This window comes from Myotis davidii, unplaced genomic scaffold (genome assembly GCF_000327345.1).
Source record: "Myotis davidii unplaced genomic scaffold, ASM32734v1 scaffold269, whole genome shotgun sequence".
In the NCBI taxonomy this organism is placed as follows: domain Eukaryota; kingdom Metazoa; phylum Chordata; class Mammalia; order Chiroptera; family Vespertilionidae; genus Myotis; species Myotis davidii.
In genome coordinates this window covers 7,724,867-7,736,343 of record NW_006383008.1, presented here as the reverse complement: position 1 = coordinate 7,736,343, position 11,477 = coordinate 7,724,867, and the positions used below count along the sequence as shown (strand labels likewise).

The following is an 11,477-nucleotide window of genomic DNA, read 5'->3' as shown; positions in this document are numbered from 1 at the left end:
CGAGTGCCCACCCCCACCTCCCTCACAGTGCACAGTGGTCACCTGACATCAGAGTCCAGTCAGCGGAGGGCACACCTGGTTCACCAAGACTGACACTGCCTGCCAGAGCGGACCGCTAACTATGCAACGACCAGGACAATGTTGGCCCAGTGTGTAATTTTATCACTTATTTCATCCTCATTACATCTTTGGAATTTAGCATGAAAATTTTACATTTTTCATGGCCTCCACATCATTCAGATTTAAATACTGTTAAGAAGGTAGTTAGGTAAGGTCCTAAAAATGTAGTTACCTCCCGTTTCCCAACTTCATCTCATTTGGGAGAGAGGCGTTAGATGCCTATTACCCAAGGGACCCTGGCCTGAAAGATCCTCACGCAGGGACTGGAAGGAGCCTTAGGAGATTCCTGTGTGATTCATCAGGCGCTGGAGGCAGGAAGGCCTGTGCTTGTGTCTCGTGCACAACTTACTAGCTGTTGCCTTATGTAACCCTCTGAATCTCAGGTTCCTCGACTACAAAACGAGGTTTATAACGGCACCTACCTGCACAGAGTGGCTGTATTTAGGGTAGTCTCGGTGCTTGGTAAATATTCAGTAACGGCAATATTGCTTTAATCGTGAATATAGGCACTTAAAAAGCACTGTCTTTTACACAATCATGTTAGACCTAAAAAGGCTCTTTTGGATCATCTGGCCCAATCTCGGCATCCTGTAGCTGGGGGAGGGAGAAACGAGGTCTGGAGAAAACACAGAACCAATGCGAGTCACAGCCTAGACCTGGTCTCTGGGTCTAGCCCAGGGTTTTCTCCACCACATTCATTTTCTCCACCTGAAAGTATTTGGTCCTTGACTTCCCAGGTTTTTTGGCCAGAAAGAACTATATATGTGGTTCAAAATAGTGGCATCATTTAAACATTTAAAAAATGACAAATACGACACTACAAAAATGCATAGTCAACAATACAAATTGGTAGGCCATTACTTCATCATTTTAGAATATTCTTCGCTGAGTATTCTGAAAGAATTAAATGCATTAAAAAATAATGTAACAGAATATCTACCATATAACAGAGTGCTCAAATAAGGTAGATGAACAGATTATACTTAAAACCACATAAAGATGAGTTTTCCCACACTCCCCCACACTCCAAAAACAAAAGATGCAAACTATATCCCCCAATGCCCTTCAAATTTCTTGGTCTCTCAGAAAGAAAAATAGAGGATTTTCCAAGTCTTATGCTAATTTTTAGAATGTGACACAACCACATAGATTATGTTGGGTCTGACTGACAGCAGCAGAATCTGATGCCAGTAAGAGAAGGGGCATAAAAGCATCAGTTAAATAAAAAGATACAAAGACATCATCACAAGTAACACAAAGTAGATACACTTTCTGTTATTTTAAGTCAGTAGTTTTATTACAATTCACACTGACACACATCAGAGAAGGAATGTCCTGACATTTTCTGAGCATTTCACAGAAAGCAAATGTAACCATCCAGGTAGTCGAGTCATCCACATCTTTCCAAACACAATGCAAAAGCTTTTATATGTGATAACTCAGAAAAGCAAAATTCTCTTATTCTTACCTACAAAACTTCAGTGTCAAAAATGGGTATTGTGAAGTGGGCTGGGAAGGGAAGTGTTTCCCTCCTGATGTTCCAAATCCTGGCTCTAGGTCCCACCACTCCCCTCCACGCTGACTTTCTAGATGACTCTTTATGATACTGCAGGTGGTAGTGTGTTCAGGGGCCACCTGGGTTTACATATACGGCCAACTATTACACTTCACTATCACTGAAAAGAAAGGAAAGACTAAGGGAGTTAACTGCTGGAAAATGCACAAAGGCAAGGAGAAAATATCTGGGTGTATTAAAAATGAGATGCTCTTTTCACATAACTCATTTAAAAGGTTACAATTACCATAAACATTTAACTCCATTAAAGATCACTGGCAAAAGCTTGCTCTTACATCAGCAGAAGGGCTCTGCATTTACCCAGGCTCGAGAGAAAGCAACATATGATGTGGAAAAGTCACTAATCCTGGTGAAGGAGCCATCAGACTATTTGGAGTTGCATAAGCATTTTTTAGATCCGTTTTTGTAGAAGACACTATGGAACCTTAACAAATTTCCATCTTTCTAGCCATGTGACGGTTGGGTGTTTTAATCCCTTCAGCGCCCAAACACACAAGAGCATACCTAAAATGACATTTTGGATAAATTCACTATACATTACATAACTCGGGGACAACAAAGGAGAACACCTGAGCATGACGCTACTACTTCACACAGAAAAGCACTGCAGGAGAAAACTTTGTTTAAAAACACTTAAACCCAGGTGAATGTAAATACATTTTTGGTTAACCTGTGCTATCACATATACAAATCCTGTCAGATATTCAGTCTACTAGGTCAGTCATTCGGATTTTCATTTCTGACTGCATTAGTAGAAGAATATACACTGCTGCATATACTCATATATATATACATGCAGAGACATGTATAAAATTCAGGTCATGAAAAAAATTTAAAATACACATACTTAAAACCTGTATCTCTAAAAATAAATACATTAGCCTCTAATCGGCTAATTCTCAGTTCCTTCACAAACCAATCAGAACATGGTTTCTCAACAATGGCAGATGACCAATTAGCTGCCCTTTAAATCCATTATCTACCAGTAAACGTTTTAAAATTCAGACATACAACAGAAATAACATTCCCAGAAGAAAATGTACATAGAATCCTGGCTTTGAAAAGAAATGTCTTTGCTTCCTTGATGTTTAGTTCCTACAGGTGCCTGCTCTGTGCCTCTGCGTTACATGGCAGTGGGAGAGGAATTGTGGTGACAGCATGCTCCCTTCTCCACTCACACCACTTCCTAATCATGGGAGTCAGCTGGCATTTCTTTTGCTGTTCTGTTCGAGGGAACTCACACAGCATTGCTTGTGTTTGATATCACTCCTATAATCACAGTGAGTTTCATGTGTTCGTGTAATTTACAATGTGCTGAAACCACTGAGGTAAAGCAGTAGCCCTGGCGTTTAAAAAAAATGTCTCCCAGGGAACAACAGGTAAAGGGTCTGGTGGTGTAGACCTAGGTTCTATGAAGAGACTCAAAGCCACTGCCAGGACGGACACACTGGCGATCTGACACTGCAGCTCAAACAGAGGCAAATGCAGAGAGATACTCAGTGCTCTTCCTTAGAGAGGATGCAGTTCACAGAACGGAGCTTTCCTTTTTCCTTCTACATGTCCACAAACAATTCTTAAAATGATAAAGCCAGACCACGTTGTTTAATGTATGCATTACTTAACAACCTTGTCATTTGTTTTTGAATACAAGAATGTCAGATATGGAGAAAATCCATGATAAAGGATTGGAAGAATGTTTAATGCCACTGCCTAAATTTTTTAAAAGGAAAATTTACCATAGCTGAAATACAACTTCTAAAAAATACAGTGTTCTAGGTGCTCACAGTTCCAGATTGATAACTTTCTAAGTTAAAGGTAGAAGTTATCCATATATAAACAAGGCCTCTTTTTCACTGATTTCAATCTTATTCAAACCTTTGGATATTTCAATCTTCAGATTCCACAAGGTAAGGCTGGGTTTATCAAATATAAATAAAATGTTTAAATCCATGATGTATTTATTGTAGCACTAAGAAAACAAGTGAGTCAAATATTTACAGCCTGGCTACAATACTTTTCTTTAAAAAAAAAAATTCAAATGTGTATCAACACCAAGCCACATTGTTTGTTGAATTTCTCTGGCTGCAAATGGGGCGACAGCATTTTTCCTCATTCATCTCTCCTCTCAATCCTGAAGTCAGAGGCAGGACTTAGGTCAAAGGGCGCGGTCTTTTGGGAGGTGGTGGAGGCATGAGCTCCGTGTCAGGATCCAGATGATGCTTTCGTTTCTGTCCCTGAGAAGCTGCACATCTGTCAATGAACTCAAACAGAATCTCCTTGGTGACAGGGTTTGAGATGCTGTTGCACACAGCTGTGGACAAAGGGAGACACATCTCATGTGAGGGTTAATTAAGGCAGTGGACTCACCACAGGGAGATGAGAAAGGGGACAGGTTTCCCTCCCATTATGCTAAACACCTCCACTTTACTGACGTGAGTGGCATGCTTCGGATTAAACTATTCTCCCTCTCCCACCCTCCAAAAGAGTTTTTCCAGTAGCTATTCATTGCTATACTATTAATTTTAAACCAAAACTTTAAGTACATGGGTTAAAAGCATGTATTCGCTATAGTTTTCTGTCGCCCCAAATAGTTCTTACAGGATTTTAACCTAGCATAGTGCATCACATATAGACCATACTCAACTAAAATTTCTACAAAAAATATGTGCTACAGTCCACTCTTTCTCAGAAAACAGTCCACACTGAGAAGTATATAGCTCAGCATCAGCCACCATTCCCACTGAATGGGCAGGTTTCACTGTAGCTGGTAGGTAATATTATTTTAATAACTTGTTGAAGTAAAATTACTAATTTAAAAAAGCAAATTGTCTTATGTGATCAAAATTTAGTACCAGTCCTTTTAATTGTATTTACCAATTTGGTTTTTTTGGGGGGAAAGATACTGGCTTAATTATTCCGATTTTTAGAATTAAGTCATCTTGTTCGAACTTATCTGCTAGTTCCAACAAGAACCTTTAAATGTATAAACAGTAACTTTTAAGCTGCAAAACTCTAACTGGCAATTTCTATATTTTCTCATAAGCTTATTGTTAATCATCACCACCACTGACTGAGCACTCTAGAAGTACTCGATCCTACTGACCTTTAATCTTGGTTTTTATATTTTTTTCCAACTCCACTAAAAATGCAATACAGGGCAATAGCAGCCACTACTAGTTTACCTAATGAAGTTGTGTTGTTGCCCATGACAGAAACTCACTATTCTTAATTCCCAAAGCATTCATATTGTACCCAAAGAACATTCTAAATGATAGCAGAGCAGGTGCAGCGGTTGCCAACTGCTTGGTGACTGCTGGTTTAGGGTGTTGTTTTTTTAGCGGCTTTCATTTACTTTGTTCTCCATTGTTTGTAGAGCTATTTTAGGAGCTGGAAATTACATTTCCCCCTGCTAATTTAGTCTTTTACCATCTGGTAAACAATGGTTATAGTTTTGAATAGAACTGAAATTATCATGACTCTTCTTGTTGTTGTTCAATAAATTCAACTTGTATACAGCCCATTATCCTGCCCTTTAAACTTCCCTCTTGGACACACGGCACAAGCCCACAAGTCTATCTAAAGAGGAGAACCTACAAACCAACCAGAGCCGACCAGGGGGCAGGCCTGGCACAACCTGATCCCAGCGAGCAAGGACGGGATCCAATGACCCTGCCCATCAAGAACAAGAGAGACAGCGCATTTTGTTGGCAATGTAACAAGCATTGGTAGGTTGCCACACTCACCCATGGCAGTGTTGTAGGCATTAGGAAAACTTTTGTCTGTTCTCTGTCTCATGAAGACCCAGCTGTTGTTCTCAAATTTGCATTCTATAATTTTGTTGTCATACTGTTTTAGGTCTTTTGTCACCTGTTTTAAAAGAGAATTGAGGATAATATTTAAAACGTTTGGAAGGATTTTAGCTTCCACTATGTGACAGACACATTAGGAAATGCCAAAAACATCTCAGGAACTCTCCATGCAGACCTCTTTGTCATCTGAGATGTCTAACCAAACCTAAGGCTATGGTACATACTCCCTTGTACATATGCTCATTAATCTGACATTTTATAAATAATTGTGAAAAACAGCTGTCAATATATAGTAATTAAAGGAAGCTAAGCAAAAACCAGCCACTTTGGGGCCAAAGGCAAATGTGTTACCGTAGGAATCAATGTCTTCAATATTGTCTGTGTCCCTATGGCTTTCAGAAATTGAATCTGTTGCTTACATTTCATCAACTTTCAAAAAGGTCTTACCATCTAAATTCCTATGTCAAAACCTAAAAAATGCCATTTAAAAGGAAAAGTTACACATAAAAAGTAGCATTGGAATCACATTCAGGCAATATGCATCCGAAATATCTTGTTTTTCAAGCAGCGAGTTAACCAAAAATCTAATCTTTAGGCTATTTATTACCCTTTCCAAACTAGTATAAGGTTAGAGATGAAGCTACTTTTGATTTTACTTGGTAGATTTTTTGGCTACTTCACCTCAAATGATTAAATATGGATTACAACGTACTCCATCAAAGCTAACAAGTATCCATGGTAACTATAAAACCTTTTAAAAGATATTTCATCAGGCTGTGAGGATGGTTTTCATAAATAGGAACCTAAGCTTATCTTTGCAGTTTTCAAATCAAATGCCAGTCATGGTAATATTTTAATTCTGTCCTCATCTTTCCCAGCTAACAACTTTTCCTCACAATATGGTAGATTGCAATCATTTAACTTCATTAGCATTATTTGAAATGCTCTCATTTTTCTACCCACATATTCACTACCACCTAGGAATATGAAGGGAAGCAAATTTAAAAGATGCTTTCAATTCACAGATTAGGCAGTGCATGTCTTCATAAAAGCTTTCAAATTGTATTCTTCTTCCCTTAATGAGTATTACACTTGATTGGACTATTTGCATTTTCAACAAATCCAACAGGTCCAGTACATTCAGTGGCTCTGGAACCAGACCTGCCCAAAACAGTGATATTCCACTTAACAAACTTGCTAAATTAATTCTCAAATATTCATTGTTCTAGTCTCAATTCTCCCCTGGTCCTTTGTAAGGATCCATCTCTTTTAATTTGATACATTATCTATATTCAAGTATTAGGCAACTAATTCAGTGAGGAAACCCAGTTATATTAAACTATATGTAGGATCAAACAGAAATAAGTTTCTAAACCTTTCATAGTTTCCATTTTCTAATTTCTAAAATGGGCAAAGGAATTCCTAACTTACTGAGATTCTGGAAAAATAGTAAGTTGAAAGTGCCTCGCACATAGTAGCCAACCGGTCAACTTCATGATTGAATATAAAACCGGGAAGTGAAACATGGCTTATTTTAAAAAACTACCTTACAAGGAAATTCATGAAAGAAACCAGGCTAACATGGAAAAGTACACTTTGGAAACAGCTGTCAAGAACACTGTACCATATGCATTCTATAAGAATGGTTTACTACCCACAATATGCAGTCTGTACTTTACTGACTAGCAATTTCAGTCAGTCTTTATCATTGGCTAATCATTCTTGTGTTCCTGGTTTCAGAATTGCTATAAATTATGTGTCGCTCAATCTGACTACAGCAATTAAGCACTATTATTAAGTGTCTGTGTATGTACTTGGGCATGCAGTAACAATCTGGAAAACAGAGCTTTTCAGAAAACGCATACACCTCCACTACACTAACCTAACCTTATTTCCATGTTCAAGAACAGCACATTGTCCTTCATGATCACACCAGTTATAATGCCAAGACATACATACTGCAAGGTACTCGATTGGTCAGGTGGTAAAATATATTTAACTGGTAAAAATAATACCTCCCATAGGTGCACAAATTAAGCCAGTTTTCACTAATGGTCAGATCAAGACAATAAATTGGCATACAGAGGAGGAGCTTAACTTTACTATCCAAATTCTAATTTGTTATGACAATAATCATCCTCAGCCTATTACATATTATTATTTACTAAAACAGGACTCCATTAGGACTTCTATAATAAACTCTGGTTATCCTAATCTCAGTTAATAAGAAATTGGAAATAATAAGAATAAAGTATTTATAAATCAGGATTTCACATCTGTACCTATAATCACATCTAACTAATTATATTTTATTGTTGTTTTAAAAAAGAGCAATAGACAGTGTATTTTATATTGAAAAATATTTTTTCATGTGCCCATTTTATTGAGTAGCACAGTTTTAATACTAATTGAATCTACCAATAACCTGGGGTTAATAGACAGTCAGATGTAAGTGAATCTAATACCTCTGAAGATTTTAAATTAGCAGCCCAATGATAATACCTAGAATGCAGGGTCTAAGGCAGGTAGAATCACTGTTCTCCACTCTGCACTGTTTTTCAGAATACTTTTTGTAGTCTAGGTGGCTGGGCACACTACCAAGTCACAAAAGGCAAACTATCAGTGTGGGCGAAACTGACCTGTGTGGATCCTGAGAAAGAAAACACCTACTAAAAAGGGCTCCTGGTAGCTAGGTAATTGGGCTGAAATAAAAATAAATAAATAAATAAATAAAAAACCTCCAGCGTACTAGCCATTTCTACACAGGGGCCTTTCATGCAAACTGCACTTTAGGGAGAAGCCTGCACTGAGCTGCCCACCTGTACTGTGTTTCTGCCATCTGATTCAGCCCTTATAAAGGAGTTCCTGGAATCCTTTTTCAACCAATAAGACTGTGGCTTTTGCCATCCATCAAAGCTGCACAACTCCTACCAGCTTCTTCACTGACCAATCAGAGTGCCTTCTTTCTGACCAATCAAACTGTGAGAATTTGGAGAACTCATTTGCGTGAGGACAGACCAATCAGGGAGCCGGGTTGGGGACTTCCGTGTATATATGTCAGCTCTTCCTTTGGCTCTGGGAGCATACTTTCCCTTTCCACTGAAGACTACATTTCCCTGGCTGGAGCTGAAATACCAAAGATGTCTCACTGAAGCAGGGCAGAGCAGACGAGCATCGAGCAGAGTAGAACTGTCTAGCTCAGTGATTTTTAGTCATTTTCATCTCATGATACAAACTACTAAAATTCTGTGGCACACCAAAAAATATATATATATATTTTTTGCCAATCTGACAAAAACAATAGGTGTAATTTTGATTGTGTTGTCTGTTGCCTTTTTTAAAATTTGATAATCTAAGGGAAAAGAGGTCAGTGCCCCTGACTAAATAGTCAGGTTTTACATGTTTTAAAAATTCCTGGGGTACACAAGTTGAAAATTGCTAGTTTAGCTAGAGAGGGTCCTAGCCCCAGGGTTATCTCACATGTATCACAATTGATCTGCTTGCACTGAATAAAGTTTCCTTCTTCACTGCACCCCAAATTGGGGATTCTTTTTGGTGCTGAATTGGTGCCAACAACCATGGGTTGGCACCTGCACACAGCAGGCAAAGACACATTGCTATTTCTAGTGGGACAGAAGCCTCTGGAACTTACTGCCCTTGCTCTGCACCAGCTGATTTCTTATCAAGAGCTCATCCTTCTTTTAGAGAAACTGCACAGAGGCTTGAGGGGAGGGAGATTTCTCTGAACTAATTTGCTGTGGAGACACTTTAAAATAATAAAAATCCTTAGAATTGGAAAGGCCCCAGTGAGTTGTGGTTGTTGTTTCTTTACTTTCAATTCTGAAATAATTTTAGAGTCACAGAAATATTGTCAAGGTAGTAGAGTTCCAGTATTTCAGTCACACCTAATGTTCATATTTTACAACACTATTAACTAACTACAGATTTTATTCAGACTTCATCAGTTTGTCCATTAATGCCTTTACTTGTTCAAGAATCCAGCTCAAGAAACCTCATTGCATTTAAGTGTCATGTCTCCATGTTCTCTTCTAATCTGTGATAGTTTTTCAGACTGTCCTTGACACTCTAGGAGAGTACTACTCAGATATTTGTAGGATGTTCCTCAATTTGGGGTTTTCTGATCATTAGATTGAGGTTATGGGTTTTGGGAGAAAATGCAAGAGAGGTGAAGTGCCCTTCTCATTGCATAATATCTAAAGGTATAGGTATCAACACTGTTTATTACTGGTGATGTTTATCCTGATCACTTTGTTAAGATGGTATCTGCCAGGTTTCTCTACTGTAAAGTGACTATTTTTCTCCCTCCCTTCTATTGGTTAATTACTAGTTACCATGCTCAGCCCCACTCAACAAAAAGGGAAGTAAGCTCCGCCTCCTGGAAGGAAGGGTATCAAAGACTATGTGGACATCTGCTAAAACTACCACAGAAATTAATAAGTTTCTCTAGAGCTATTTTAAGGCTATACAAATATCCTGTTTCTCCTTAAAGTTTCACTCATTAATCTGAGCATTCATCCGTGAATCCTGCCTACAGCAGTCTTTACTGTGGTATCCTAATGGAATATTCTCCTTTATCCATTCCTTATACATTTATTACCTAGACTTTCGGTAAGGAAGACCTATCTCTTCTCCCTCATTTATCTGCTTATCTCTATCATTACTGACTCATAGATATTTATTTTATTCTTTAGTTTATAATTAAATACTACTGTCATTTATTTTGTTGCTCAAATTGTTCCAGTTTTGGCCCTGGCTACTCTCTCAGGTTGACTCCTGTGTCCTTTTAACTTGCTTCCACTTTCACTTACAAAATAAATATGTTTTTGGCATTTACTTTCTGTCAACACAAGATATTACTCCAGGCTCATCTGGTGTTTTCTCTGCTCCCAGGTCTAGAGTCAGGCCTGGAGTTCTCTACCAGAATTTTATAGTCCACTACGAAACAGTCCACTACAAAAGTACTGCCACTACTTGTTTTAATCAGAATTTAAAATTATTTTTGAGAGAGAGAGAGAGAGGGAAAAAGAGAAGGAATGAAAGTGAGAATGAGAAGAGAGAGAGACGGGAGGCGGGGGATGACAATGAAACATATGATAGGTACGATATGTTTGTACTTAAAGGTTTCCAACTCATCTTCTGTGAACTGCTCTCTGGAGCTAAGTTACATTGGCCATTTCTTTCTTTTCTGAAGTTATAATTTTACATTTTGATAATCCAAGTTCTACCTCTATAGTGTGACAGGAAGTATATTTTTTGAATGTATCTTGATTAGATGAACTCAAACAAAACTCTTATTTTTTTGTAAATAACTTCAATTTCTAGTACTAACGAAGGCAGAGAAAATAAAACAAGTGAGTCAGAAATAAAATGGAATTATATGTTTTCCTTATGGTATAAGGCTAATACAAACAGATTAAATCTGAATTATTAGACAAATAATCTTTCACAAAATTAGGGCCATGATATATTACGTTTAGAAAGTGTATCCATTTACTGAAAAAAGTAGAGCATTTCACTAGTTGCCCTTTAAAAATATGCCAGACTCGATCCATCATTTAAAACACAAATCCCTCCGCTAAAATGTAGTTACATTTGTGCCTCTATAATGAAAAAGTACTGTGTAAACAACACACCTTGCATTTGCTAAGTTAGAAACACAGCAGCAAGGAGTCTCTACCTCATGTATGAAGGGGGTCTTCAAGCAAGTGTTCAACTAATGAAAATAGCCAATAAAAAGAAAGCAGCTAAAACTCTTGTCTTTTTTAAATCCTAAAAATAAGTCATAACTTCTGGATATGAAACTTCGAGTAAGCTATAGGTTATTACCTTCTAATAAAATTAGTTAGTCATAGTTATTCAAAATATAATAAATCTTCATATAAAATAACTGGACAGCCCTGGCTGATGTGGCTCAGTTGGGTGGGCATTGTCCTGTGCACTGAAAAGTTGCT

General features: G+C 37.8%; 1 protein-coding gene across 3 annotated transcripts in view; it reads right to left on the bottom strand.

Annotated features, from left to right (window-relative positions):
• Window positions 1-1,387: 1,387 nt before the first annotated feature.
• The window catches only part of RNGTT (RNA guanylyltransferase and 5'-phosphatase), a 200,339-nt gene continuing 190,249 nt past the window's right edge, over window positions 1,388-11,477 (bottom strand). For all 3 annotated transcript variants that reach the window (XM_006778272.2, XM_006778271.2, XM_015557684.1), the window contains 2 exons: window positions 5,440-5,563; window positions 1,388-4,007 (listed from right to left, as the gene is read on the bottom strand). In XM_006778272.2, the coding sequence (XP_006778335.1) occupies window positions 3,847-4,007; window positions 5,440-5,563 (285 nt within the window). In that variant the 3' untranslated portion in view covers window positions 1,388-3,846. The remainder of the gene's footprint in view (window positions 4,008-5,439; window positions 5,564-11,477) is intronic.